The sequence below is a fragment of the Eulemur rufifrons genome, chromosome 10 (assembly GCF_041146395.1).
Source record: "Eulemur rufifrons isolate Redbay chromosome 10, OSU_ERuf_1, whole genome shotgun sequence".
Taxonomy (NCBI): Eukaryota; Metazoa; Chordata; class Mammalia; order Primates; family Lemuridae; genus Eulemur; species Eulemur rufifrons.
The window spans coordinates 22,877,468-22,892,115 of record NC_090992.1 but is presented as its reverse complement, the minus strand read 5'-3'; the positions used below and the strand labels follow the sequence as shown (position 1 = coordinate 22,892,115).

General features: G+C 37.5%; 1 protein-coding gene across 3 annotated transcripts in view; it reads right to left on the bottom strand.

The window, feature by feature from the left end:
* Positions 1-14,648, bottom strand: part of GABRB2 (gamma-aminobutyric acid type A receptor subunit beta2) — a 217,178-nt gene that overhangs the window by 127,156 nt on the left and 75,374 nt on the right. For all 3 annotated transcript variants that reach the window (XM_069484257.1, XM_069484258.1, XM_069484259.1), the window contains exon 4: positions 11,137-11,357. In XM_069484257.1, the coding sequence (XP_069340358.1) occupies positions 11,137-11,357 (221 nt within the window). The remainder of the gene's footprint in view (positions 1-11,136; positions 11,358-14,648) is intronic.

Sequence of the window (14,648 nt, the reverse complement as noted above, 5' to 3'; positions counted from 1 at the left end):
ACAAATCATCCCTCACTTAATATGATGGAAAACAGCAGAATGGGTCAAGGTTAGGTACATGCAGTGATGCCAATAATAGCAACTCCTCTTTATAAACAACTTATTACATGCCAGGTGCTTTACTAAATGCTTGCCATCATTTCTTTTCACTTAATCTCCCCAACGATCTTATAAGATAGGTACTACTAAGCACTATTTTACTGATGATGGAGCTGAAGCTCAGAAAGAGGGAGCCCAGCTACTTTGTGATAAAAGCCTTGAAACAAAGCAGTCAGACCCCCCCCCCCCCAAACTCCTGCTCTCAAAACCCTGTAATACTGCTATTCCAACGGTTCTGTGTTCTTTGGCCTCATTACACAATGATGTAAAATGCGCAGATGCCTCCTAGTATTTTAACGCCAGAAGCATCTTTAGTCTTTATCCTTGTCTTTTCAGTAAGTTTCCCTTAGTTGTTAGCCTGTTACAGCTGCTAAAATATAAAGTCCTAATTATTTTCTCCATTATGGCTAGTGGGAACAATCCAACACGGAATTAGTATCTTCCTCTAAGGATTGATGGCCGTTTAGCATTTTGTTGCCTTTTATTCTGTCCATAAGAGTGCAGATAATGAGCTACTTCTAAGAAGGAAAATGGCTTGAGCATTTCATAATATGGTGAATGTGATTTGAGTCATTAACCTATTATACTTGTTTGGTTTCCAAAGGGAAAGCTTGCTTTATTTGTGGCCTCCAAAATAAAGAGGTGGAGATGGGCTAGAAATCTTTCCCTATCACCTATTTAGCAAAGCAAGTAACTAAGAATCTTTTAACAAAAATTTTCTGGATGTAATTTCCATCGATTAGGTAATTTGTTATCTTTTCCCTTTCTTCCCCTTAATGGGAAATAAGGCTGAAACAAGTATCTATTATTTGTTCCAGAAAATAAATACAGATTTTCTTCAGTGTACTTTAGGGTCTTCCCCAATCGTCTGGTAGACAAAGATTCTCTTCCAGTTACCTGAAAGTTAGAGGCCTGGCTGTTGCCTCACGACCCTTTGCTCTTCCTCCAGACTGAGTATTGACACTAGAGTTAGAATCAAGAATGTCGAAGTGAGAATGATGTTGGTACAGCCTTGAAGTGATAGTGCACAAGGCTGTTTGGATCATTTCTTCCTGAATTACAAAGGAAGAATTGAGTTTCTTCGATCCAGCCGAAAAACCTGTGAGCGAGGTAACTCTCAGGTGGCCTCTGTAGTCTCTGGGAGCCTTCGAAGCTGCGCTGAGAAGTTGCACTGCAGACAACACGCCAAGGGGCCTCCTCACTTCCAGTACGGTTTGGCGTACTCGGCTAATTAAACTGAGTCTTACTCTAATCTTACAGTGGTCATGTTTCCCTGGTGTGGAGCCCTCTTGAAATGTCACGGTATGGCTATAAAATGGTGAAATAGAACAGAATTTCAAAAATTTTTATACCTCAAATTACAAACGGTGGTGGCATGTGGCTTTTCTTTAAACTTGGGTGTTCAGAAAAGTGAAACAAAAATGACGTCCCATGTTTAAGTACTTGCATAAGAGAAACTCCTTTAAGAAGAAGGATGAAAGGAGATGTGAAATTTAGTTACACCTGAGGAATGTACTGGATATGCTGTATTGATGGGAAAAGCGCTGGGCTAGCCACCAAAAACAGTGCACGGGTCCCTATCGTGGAGTCCTGTTTAAAACTGACAGAGCCCTATTCATCCATTATAAACATGACTAAGACATCTCTTTAGAGGGGAGATGAATGACTACTTAAAGTTCTTTTCAGGAGCCTTGGAAACTCAGGCTTTTCATTCTTCTCCATCCATCAACGTGTTCCGGACCTGCTTTCTCAAGAGTGTTTTGCATTCATCAACCTGGAAGAGACTGTATTCTTTGGAACTCGGAGGAGGTGACTGACTGTGGTCATGAGCTTTGATTTCAATCTGAACCCTGAATAGCAAGTTACATTCTCCCCAAAGCCTCAGTATCCTCCAATATAAAATGGAGATAACCACATCCTGCCTTTGCAAAATTGTTTAATGTAAATGAGATAATTCAAGGTTTGATGTACAAAAAGTACTCAATCAATGTTACTACTGCTACTGTGACTGTCTCAATTAAACAAGTGTTCACTTACATTGCCTCTGAATAGGTCTTTTTCTGATTAAAACTCTGTCAAAAAAAAACTTATTACAAAATATAGAGTTCTAGTCTAACTCCGTATTTTGCCCATTTGCCAAGCAAGTTGCCAGCAAATGCTGCCAACAAAATTTACTGATTTCATGAAATCAGAGTGGTACAAAAGTTACTCCAAATGTGACTGGAGAAAACCTAATCTTTAATGCTGGGAGCAATCTGCATTGTTTTGAGGTTCAATTTATGGAAGGTCTTTCTGTTGTTCTTCAGTCTTAATGTAAGACAAACAGGAAAACAATGTTGCTGCTATGGATATGTGTACACACACACACACACACACACACATATACCTACGGACAGACATATATATGTGTATCTCTACCTATAAATGTAGACATATACACACACAGCAACAATTCTAAACATTTACTGGGAAATGCTTTGCTCAAAATATAACAAAATCAAACAAAATAAAATAAAGATCTGGCTTCTTTCCATATTCACATTATTCCGGTGACTCAGAGGGTTCACGCCTAATGAAATCAGAAATATGCAAGTCCTGCCTCTAAATGCGCTACGTATACCAATGCTATAAATAGATACTTTCACAAGCCTGTGAATAAAATGTCCTCAATGAATTTCAATGCTTCTCTTCTTTGCAGACAAGGTCTACTTTAATGCCACTACTGTACTCGGTCTTCGGGCCTGCCAAGATCTTGTCCTTTCTTGGGAATGCAGCTGGTGTCCTCCCTTCTTCAAAATCTCCAGAGTCCCTGGCCATTCCTCTTTGCTGCAGCAGTCCCTTTCACACCTTTGGTTTCAGTGCTGCCACAGCCAGCTTTCATGTGACAGAAATCAAAAGACATGAGTCCAACGAGGGACCCATCCAGCTGGAGGAAAGGAGACCCAGTGACTACTTGGCCATGATGAGTCAGTAATATTTAAGGGGGAAAAAATATGGGAAAACTTGCTTTTCTTCTTTAAATGTTTTTTACATAAAATCCAGCAGAAGGTTGCAACTAAAAGAGCCCTGGATTATTTCCTATGGTTGCAAAATACATCCTGTCTCTCCATTTCTAAAGTCCGAGGAATGATGTATTTCGGACCCTACTACTGTTGATTTAGATTTGAAATATTTACTAATGTCAGTCAATGATGACTCCGAGTAACCAAGTAAGTCCACCAGCAGCAGCAACACGATACCAAGCCCTGGACTGTTGGGGTTAGGAGTTTGGGATTCTGCTCTGTGCTTTGCCATTCATTGTCTCTATGATGTCAGGTACAATTGTCCTTGAAGATGTCAGAAATTGCTTCTACATTCATTTATTTTTAATTTAAATGATATGATTTTATAGGAAAAATTATGGGAAAGAAATTTCTATTAAATATTAATTGCAGTTCTTTAAAGAGGATGCATTCTATAATGCATATATATATCTTTTTCCACCCAGGTGGAGGCAGGTGAAGGTGATATGTTTTCTGCTTTGAAGACTGGGAACATTTAGAGAAGAGGTTCTCACACTCTGGCCAGCAAGACTAATATTTTTGATAAAATCTCTCTTGTTATGTTTGACACACTACATTTGCCCAATATCTCTATGAAAATGAATTAGGAAATCCAAGTTAAAAATTGATATATTCATGTTTGATGAACTACATTTCAGTGTGGGATGGGTACTCAGTCTTCCTGTGGTAAAACTTCAGGAGGAGAGGAAGAGGGTGAAATTAATAAAACCCTGCCTGTCTAAATTCATTACAGGCTAACATTATCCTTTGCCATTTTCCCAATGACAGAACATACATAGCGGGAGGTGGTTGAATTGCCTTCTGCTTCCTGCTGAATCTTTCTTTAAGAATGTGAACCTTTAATCAGAAGTGACAAGTTTCTGATCTAATGTTACATACGGGAGGTGTGCAGACATTTGAAGTCATGTCCTCCCCACTCACATTAAAAGACAAACAGCTATTTTTAGATGAGACAGCCACCCCTGAACGAGTAAAAAAGCCATTCCTTCCATAAGAACTAGTCTAACAAAATCAGTACCAGTACATCTCCTCAGCCATTTCTTTAACTAATGAGACTATTGAATTACGACAGCACAACTATAAGATTATAAATTGCACTGCAAATAGCTTTTCCTGTTTCTTATCAAAATACTAGTAAATTTTAAATAATAGTCCTGAGTTTTATAGCAACAACCACCTACTTCACCTTATATCAAATCCTACATTGGATGGAGGAAAATAACGTAATATGTCCTATAATGGTTAAAGAATGATGATGATGACGGCTTTATTGACATGAGGGTTTTATGATACTTTCATTGTTAAATCAGATCACAAAACAGTATAATATGAATGTTTTTTATTGAAAAACTACATCGACACTGCTAAAAAGAAAAATATCTGAAAGATTATAGAGCAAGGCACAGGTAGTGGTTATCTCTGAGTGGTAGAATTAGGGGTAATTTTATTTTCACAAAATCATAGTTTCTAAATATTCAATTAGAAATGTATCATTTCATAACTGGACAAGTATTTTTATTGTGCTTTTTGAAGAGTTTTCAATGTGATAAAGTGCTCATGATGTAGTATTAATGACTTGGAATGAATAATATAAAGCCCAATTTGGATTTAGATTCCAAGTTTGGATAAAAGTATATACCGTTATGCTCATGAAAAGATGCCATCAATTGATAATTCGGGTTGACCGATGTCTTATGTACCTGAATGTACTGATGTTTTAGATTTCTTAATGCATCAGAAGATTTTTTTTCAAGGAGATAAACACAATTGCCAGAGCACTGAAATATGTTAAATGTTGCTATGTACATAATTGGAGTCCTAAAAGGATATATGTCATACATTAGCAAATCACAGAATCACAGGCTTTGTTGAGCTAGAATAAACATTTAGAAATCATTTAAATGAGTGGGTAGAAGAATCACTACTTTCAGACAACAATACAGGTCTCTTGATTCCATGTCCCATGTAACTAATTTTTGAAATCTAATAAATATCATATTTTAACTAAATAATAGTCTGAAGTATATCTATGTAGCCTTATTTATGGTCACATCAACATCAGACTAAAACTGATTTTTACCTGCTCGTGCTTTAGCTGGGTTCGCTGATAGAAATTCTATATTTTCTATGTCATTTTTCTTTGCAGTGTTGTGAAAATGACCCAATTGGGCCAATGTTATTTTGGAATAGAATACATTTCCAATCTGTTTGAAACATATGCTTTTTAAATTGCTAGGAATTCTTCTCGTTAGTCAACTAAAAAGTCTTTTGTTGCCACTTCTATAGCTGGACTACTTCCAAGAACACTATTCTTCCCCATATCTGGCCATATCTCTTGACAGAAATCTCTAGATAATGTAGTAAAATACAGAAAGTATTTGATTTTATGATCCAGTTGGAATAAATGAGTTATCATCAACTATAACGAAGAGTAAAGGTGAGTGGTATGGTCTGAATGTTTGTGTCCCCCAAATTCATGAGCTGAACCTAATCCCCAATGTAACAGTATTAAGAGTGGGGCCTTTTGGGAGGTGATTATGTCTGTCCTGAGGGCAGAGCCCTCATGAATGGGATTAGTACCCTCATAAAGATTCCCAGGAGAGCTGCCTTGTCCCTTTCACCTGCTGAGGACACAGGGAGAAGGTGTATTCTGTAAATCAGGAAACAGCCCCTCACAAGACATCGAATCTGCTGGTGAGTCCTTCTTAGACTTCCTAGGCTCCAGAATTGTAAGCAATAAATTTCTGTTGCTTATAAAGCCACTCAGTTTATGATATTATGTTACAGCAACCCAAATGTACTAACACAGTGAGAATCTATATTCAAGGATTTCATTAGTCTTCAGCCACAAATTACAATTTTTAGCTTGAAAAAGCATTATCAATAACTTAATTATTCCTGTAGCTCTTTAAATAAAGTTGAGAAAATAGAGGAGCGATAAGACATGATGAGAAGAAAAGGAAAGACCTGGTTTCGGAGGAATCCTACAACACTTGATTAAATGAAAGTTCCTGAGTGCATGCTACAAATGAGGCACTGGGTTTGGGGCTACAGGGTGGCTTTTAAAGCTTATCACGACCAACTGGGTCTTAAGCCAGGAATCTAATTTCCTTACTAGTCATCTCAAGCTGCCAAATGCAACGGCTGGCCAGACATACCTGGCTCCACTGTCAGTGGGTGTCCTCAACACTGCATGACAATCCTTTGAGTTTTCTTTAGTAGTTATTCTTGTTCTAGACATGCCTGGCCTAGTCCATGTCCATTCTCTTCACTCCTGTTCTTCTTGCTCTGGGAACCAGCATCTTACTTCACAGAGCAGGGAAAAGACAACTGGGGGAACATTCTATAATTTCCCACCCATCCATCCTTCCATTTCATTATTAAATATTAAATAATATTAAGCATTATCCTCCAATTACTGTGCTACTCCAAATATATAATTTCATTTTCTAATCTCATGGATTATACATTCTTTTATATTTCATGATCACTGATTCACAGAACGATCGGATTGTAAAGACAACTGATATCATATAAGTTTCCCCCTCTTTCTTTTGCATGAGGAAAATAAAACCTGGAGAATATGCTTAAGGTTCAATGAGAAATCAGGAACAAAAGTCCAAATTAAAACCCAAATCCCATTATCATTACCAATTTTTGATTGCACTGCCCATTTGGGCTCATTTGTCTATCTGGGTAACATTAGAACTCTGTTCCCTGCACCTCTGAAATGATTATCCACCTGAAAAGCAATGGAATAACTGCAAGTATGATGTAATCTTGTGCTTTTGGAGATGGGGAAACAGGGATCCAACCAGGATGAAAACTGTTAGAACTTAGTCTATAACAATAAGGCCTAAAATATTTTCTACATTTCTCAGTCTTGATGTCCATCTTCTGAACTCCCCAAGGCCACTGACTGTATCTTAATACAAGCTTGCTGAGCAGTTGGTGTGCATGCTCAAAACTCTTACTAAACAAACACAATGTACTAGCATGTGTAGACCCAAATCTCTTGCTGTGCATAATCAGAAGCAACGGACATGCTCTTGCAGAAGGAAACTTTCACAAGGTTAGCAAGGTTGTAGCAGAAGAGCCTCTCTTAGAGTGGCTATAGGTGGTCATGGATCTCACCCGCTAAGCCACGCATCCCCTGGGCTGGGAGGACCTCATCTTCAGACACAGCTACTCAAAGCACATGTATGCATATGATTCTCTACCTCCAAGAGATCAGAAACATCATGCTTTGGCTGCAGACCTTTTAAATCTTGAGTGATATTTCCTAGATAATAGACCTAAAGGTACCTAAACCTCTGAAACATAATGTTTTTTTTTTTTTCTTTTCCAAATTTTATTAGGAAAATTTTCAAACATACAGACAATGTGCGAGAACAACACATTGAATACCTACATACCCACCATTCAATTCAACAGGCATATATATTTTGCCATACTTCTTTCTCTCTTTATTACATTTTAATACCTGAAGAGTTCACTGAAGAAACGAGGCTCACTCAGTTGCTGTGAATGACTGGCCCTCCCTCACCCTGCCAGCCGATCTTTGTTTGTCTCAATGGGAGGGGAGTTTAAGTTAGTCGTTGCCTTGAACTCACAAGACATTCAGCTCAGAGGCATTGTTCTACCCAACATTTTGGTCACTTCTTGATATTTAAAGTTTTCCCCGTGCCATCCTTCTACACCCAGGTTTCATGGTTGCCTTTCAATTTTTCTCATCCAGACTGATAAACTTAGCCACTACCTAGTTCTTTACAATGATCTTGCCTGTGCCCCAGAAATCCACACAACAAAAATCATCCCCTAGTACAGTGGAACTGGGGTGAACCTCAGGACCTAAAGATGCGCCTTCCATAGAACATTCAGGCCTATTGTTCTGTAGGACGTTATTCTATCGATTAGTAATAAAGTCTCTATCTATCTAACTTTTCTTATCCTGTTTTCCTGTGTGTGATCTCAGGTGATTCCTTCTGTTCTTTATTCCCATCTTGCCAGCATGTAAAAGCAGGACAGAATGGAGAAGAGCAACATCTTTGCATTCAGACAACTAAGCTCAACTACGTTCTCCTGCACAGTGGCTGTGGAACTTGGCACACAAGTTTCTTCACTTTTGCATGTAAAATGCAGAAAATAATAACTCACTTTGTAGGGCTAAAGTTAATATTGAATGAGATAATATATGGCAATTTATGGCACCGTGACAAGTACATGCTAAGTCCTTTAATGAGTACTAGCTACTGATATTAATATTATTAATATTTTAAGTGTTGTTTCAGTGCAGCCACTATTGAATATAGATGCAGGATAAATTTCTTACTAGACTGTCAGAGACAGAAAATGACTGGGGTGGGGGTGGGTAAATAGAAGGAGGGGCCAAGTATTGCTGAATCAACCTTGACATGTTAATTTTAACTGAATTCCTTTTACTTACCTACTATAAATGAACCTCCTGAAGTTGAGAAAGGAATATCTAGACCGCATTACATTTCCAGCTAAGAAACAAAATGTTCTATTCATCCATTAAAACTGCACAGAGGGAAGTAAAACTCAGTGGAAATTAAGTAGGCAGAAGAGGGGGAGAAGAGGATGGGTGAAAATCCACCTAACGGGTACAATGAACACCATATGGGTGATCAGCACACTTTATAACCCTGACTCAAGCATAACAAAAGCAATCTATGTAACCACAAACATTGGTACCCCCATAATATTTTGAAGTAAAAAAAAAAATTAAGGAAAAAAGTGGAATGGACATTTATAATTTTCCTTAAAAACCTTCCTATCAATTTCACCTTCAGAATTAACAATCTAACTGAGAGAACAATCACAATTCATGAGCCTGCTCCATGCAGATGTGTTAATTTGATGCCCGTCAGATGTGTTCAGAAAACCGTACAATTTGTCAACAGCCCTTGTTGGAAGTGGGAATGGGAAAATGATGATTTCCTACTGTCATGAGTTTAAGGCACAACAATGTTGTCCAGGTGGTCTTACTGCTCAGAATGAGTGGTCGTCACTTTTTTGTCTGATTAATGACTTAATGACAGAAAGAAGTCAATTTATCATCCATATTGCCTTTGAATTCCAAAGACATTCTGATTGCTGATTTTCCCGTCCTCTCAACTTTGCATATATGCATTCATAAATTCATTCTCAACCTTTACTGAGCTGCTATTTATGGTGCAGGTGCTTTGTTAGCGTTGGATATACAAAGAAGAATATCATGTGTTCTCCACCCTAAAGATGTGTATCCCAGTGACACAGGAAGAGCTGATTTCTGCGTTATTCCTGCAAAGGTGAAATGATAATGATGGGCAAAATGCATCAAGCATTGGGTCTGCCCTGGGTAACTTATCATTTCTATGTCTCCTGCCTTCTTCCAGACTTTTACCTTCCTCTGTGCTTAACTTTTAAAAAGTGTAAACTACAACCTCTTCCATTCCTCTGTTTTCCACTGTCCACACAGTCATCCTCTCATCAAGGTCTTTGTGAAACCTTATGCTTTGTAGTTGATTCCAAGTACTAAGTTCAATACCATGTATCCATTGAACACAATTCTTTCCATTACTACTTTCAAACTCCACCACTTGGACGGAATCTTTTCAGACTTTACCAGTCAACTTATTTTCTTTCTCCTCTGATTCCTTCTTTCCTAAGCCGTGTACGTGAGCAGTGCTGGTGTCTAATTTCTGTCCTCACCACTAGTGCCTGACATAGAGTACAAACGTGCTCTCTCTCTCTCTCTCTCTGCCTCTCTTGTTCCTCCCCCTCCTTTGAAAGCCAAATGTCTTTCTCTCTACAAATGTGATAAACAAAAAAGCTGATTCTAAGGATCTAAGAAAACACATCAGTCAGCTCTGAACACAGCAGAAAATTAAAATGAGATAGAATAGAAAAATGCGGGAGCGGAGGAATCCCTATGTAGTGGCTAGGAGCTCTGGCTCTGAGCTTGGAATAGGGTTCAAATCCCATCTCCAAAGATTACTTTCTTTGTGACCTTGGGCAGCTGCATCAGCTTCTGTTTCTTCATTTGAAAATAAAGATAATAGTAGTTCCTAATGTATGAAGTTGTTGAAAGGATTGACTATAATAACGCATGGAAAGCACTTAGCACAATGTCTGATCTCTAACAAGTGTTCAATTAATGAATAATACTATTATTGTCATCACTATTAAGAAAAGGCAATCACATATTTATGTAAAACAGAAGGTAACTGAAAGGCAACTGAAAAATGTCAGAATTTAGAGTTTCTCCCCTTATAATGCAGATAAATCCTTTATATTGTAATGTTATCAGAGTAAGATAAATACAAAATTTCTTTATTTTTTCCAGAAAACTATCTATTGCTTTTGCTACAAAATAAACCTTAAAAGAAGAAGCTGTCTTATTTTACAAATCATTCTCACCCAAATAACAAAGCATCACAACTCCTTTCTGACATAGAGGTACATTTAAGAGTGTACATTCTTATTAATAAACATGAGCTAACTACTTCATTTACTTGCAAGTCTGATTGCTCCTTGGAGGGTGAGAGGGTGCAATAATCTTTCTCATCATCAGAGGACCATGACCCAGTTCAGGCAGCTCAAGAAGCAATTTATAAAACCCAGCATCTGCCACATTCAAACAATTATTGGGCATTCATAATTTTTTCCATACTAAAGAAACCTTGTCTCTCAGCTATTTTTATATTGTTTATCCCCACTCCTTAAAGAAAGCAGCTTTAGGATCAGCAGCTGATATTGGAAGATAATTCACTAAAACTCAGTCTTAGCTGGGGCTAAGTCCCTTTGTAAGCACGCCACCTTAAGCTCTCACATGTCTACTGGATGGGAGGCTTAACTCTTTCTCAGTAAAATGGAAGAAGGCGTAAGGAAAACAGCACAGTATTTCCTTTCAGTAATAAGCAATAGGTATTTTGTTCAGGAAAAGTTGTATTTTGAAGCGGGCACTACAGACCTGAGTCCATAGAGGACCGTGCCGTCAGGATGGAGGCGGATCATGCGGTTCTTAACGGTCACTCCGTGCACAAATGACTTCTTATCATTCAGGAAGTAGGTATCGGGCACCCAGAGCTGGTCTGCCACTCTGTTGTCCAGAGTCAAGTTTAAAGGTATTACATTATAGGACAGCCTCTTATCTCTCCAGGCTTGCTGAAAGTACATTGTCAAGGTATAATCCTGTGAATGTAAAAAGAAAAATGGTTATTCTGTATCCAAACAGACTTGAGAGATAAGCAAACACCTCAATATTAATAAGAAAAAAAATATGCGTGGCCACATAGTATAAATATGTACTAGTCACATATAGACAAATATTAATTTATTAAACCCATTCTTACTAAGCACTTACTATATGCCAGATACCATGGTAGATACTATTCATATGAATACAGAAGTGAAGAGAATACATTCACATGAAGTTTATTATATATTTCCCAGTAAAGATGCAAGGAGTAATACTTAATAATTAATTTGTGTTACCCAAAGTAGAATATATAGGAGTGTTTTAGGTGATACATAAACACAATTTAATAAATAGTCATGTATTTGTTTTTATGTGTACTAAAAAATTAACTAGCACATCAAACCTAAGATTTCATGAATTCATCATTCCAGTCATTCCTTCAATAAATGTTTAATTTGTCTCTAATACTTGACAGGTCTACTGTTGAAGTGCTGGGATGAAAGTGGTAAACAAGACAGATCAAATGCCTGTTCTCTGGCAATTTATAAATAAAGCATAGAAGAGTCAACGGAATGTCAAATAATGCTACATTCTATGAAGCAAATAAAGCAAGGTATGAAATATCTAGCTGCAACAGTGAAGAAAAACCTCTCTAAGGAGTTGGCATTGTGCTGAGACCAGATAAGGAGCCCAAGCCACTGGCTCTTAGGAGAACAACCCAAGCAGAGGAGAATCTGCAGATGCCCTAAGGCAGAAATGGGCTTGGCAGGTCTGAAGAACAGAAAAGTAACCTGCTTGTTAGAGCTTAGTAATGTACGGGGAGAGTAAAGAGCAGTCAAGAAAATCAGCTTCATAGAATTCACAGCTTACTAGGGAATGCATGTTTAAAATAGTTTGTTACAAAGTGATTATTACTGTAGTAATTGTAAGGGTTTGTAAATGAGAACCTGATCATTCCAATCAAGGTGAGTTTCCCAGGGGAGGTGACATTTACACTGAGACTTATGCATATAAACAATATTAGTCAGTATATCATGAGAATTTTAATGCCAGAATTTTGCATCAACAGGCTGGGCTTTCAGCTTTTTAGAAACAGGAGGCTGATATAAAGTGAGCACTGGTCTTGCAGTCCCAACTCTTCCATTTCTCAACTCTGTTTCTAGGATGTAAAATTATGTAACTTCTTTTTGCTTCAGTTCCATTAACTATAATGGAGTTTTTAATACATGCCTGATCTAATCAGAAGATTATTATGAAAATTAAATGTACAATTCAGATGTAATTTGTAGACTATGAAAAGCCATATGTTATGAATACAGCATTTACATATATACTGTGACATACTCTATCCATTAGAGGCCTATGGGTACAATGTAATTGCTCGCTCACCCTTATTTGAATGACTAAATGAAGGTACAAATATTCATTTGAAAAGGACAATTACAGTTCTATTTTAAAACCAGTTCACAATGCTCTACTTGAGGGCTTTAAAAAAAATCTAAAATCATTATTTCTGCAACCTGAGAGGCTAGCGCAGTGCCTAGGGCACAAATAGTGAACGAATGAATGTATGAATGTCCAGTAAGCCATGCCTATTGGATTTCTGCTCATATCTGGATAATTTTGTGTATAAAAATATACTTCAGTCTCAATAAATTCCTGGGTTTTTTAAATCTTTTTTGAAATCTATACATTCTAATTTGGTTATGTCATTTTAAAATATGACTCACAAGATATTATCTGTTCCTAACACTGAACAGCTTTCATAGCAAAAATATAATCCCTCTGTAAAAAAGTAAATATTTCCCCTAGCTTCACAAACATGCATTTTGACCTCATTCAGAAGTCAATGCAGGACCTTCTAAATTTACAATCAAGTTTTTATTCTAACTAAAAATATATTAATATCTTAAAGGTATATCAAACAATTGTTAGTGCAATTCACTTTAGTAGATTATTTTAATCAGTGCTTTGGACTGTTCTGCAGCACTATGCTTTAGTAAAGAATTAGTCTGAGGATCTCTAGAGGAGTATCTTAATTTATAATAAAAGTAACCTTGAAGATTCAAGAATTATATAACTAGAAAACAGAAAAATGACTAGATACATATTTTTGTGTCTACATTACAAATAACCTAAAAATAGGGCACAAAAAGTAAAATAAGCAATTAATATTATGCTTGAGAGAATAAATTTAGGGATCTCCAATGCTTCCAGATAAAATGGGAAATTTGATTACTATCTCTATTAGAAGATGAAGCTACTTACACTTCTTTAATAAGCCTTTTTGAGATTTAGGAGAAATAATACTGTTTGGAAGGTGCTGAAGCTTATCAATCAGCTGAGATGTGTTTGGAAATAGGAAATTATATTCTCTTTTGGGTTAAATAAATGGTAATATTGCGAGATGCTGCATTACATGCTACCTCTTTTTACTCGTCAGCATGGCAGTGCCTGCTAAGAAATGCTCCCAGACAGACCCTGGTGATTCTGCAAACTGTCACATCAATTTTCATTTCATTTATTTTTAAATTACACATCATGACACTGTCAAGAAAGGAAGAAGCTCCTGAACCTAAATAAATGTTACTGGACATAAAAGGAAAGAGTGGTCCTATGGTCAACCCTTGCCCCTCGGCTCCTATCCACCTTTGAACTTTCACACTGAAAGCATATCCTTCACATTTAACAACTACATCTTCAGGAAGCTGAATCAGAGTTGGTTTGTTCAAACTGAAAAACCACTAATAAACCACTTCTGGGTGCTCTACAGTCTATGTCATCACCATATAGGAAGGATTTATGTAATCAAAACTAAAGCCTGGGGCAAAGGCAATATATGTAACCTAAACATTTGTACGCCCATGATACGCTGAAATAAAAAAAAAAAAAATTAAAAAAAAAAAAAACAGGGCCAGGCGCGGTGGCTCACGCCTGTAATCCTAGCACTCTGGGAGGCCGAGGCAGGAGGATCGCTCGAGGTCAGGAGCTTGAGACCAGCCTGAGCAAGAGTGAGACACTGTCTCTACTAAATATAGAAAAATTAGCCAGCTGTGGGGCACACCTGTAGTCCCAGCTACCCGGGAGGCTGAGGCAGAAGGATTGCTTGAGCTCAGGAGTTTGAGGTTGCTCTGAGCTAGGCTGACGCCATGACACTCTAGCCTGGGCAACAAAAGTGAGACTCCGTCTCAAAAAAAAAAAAAAAAAAAAAAAAGACAACTGATTTTCAATACCAAACATGATGGAATAAGCCCAGTACGACTAATGCTTCCACTAATTACAAC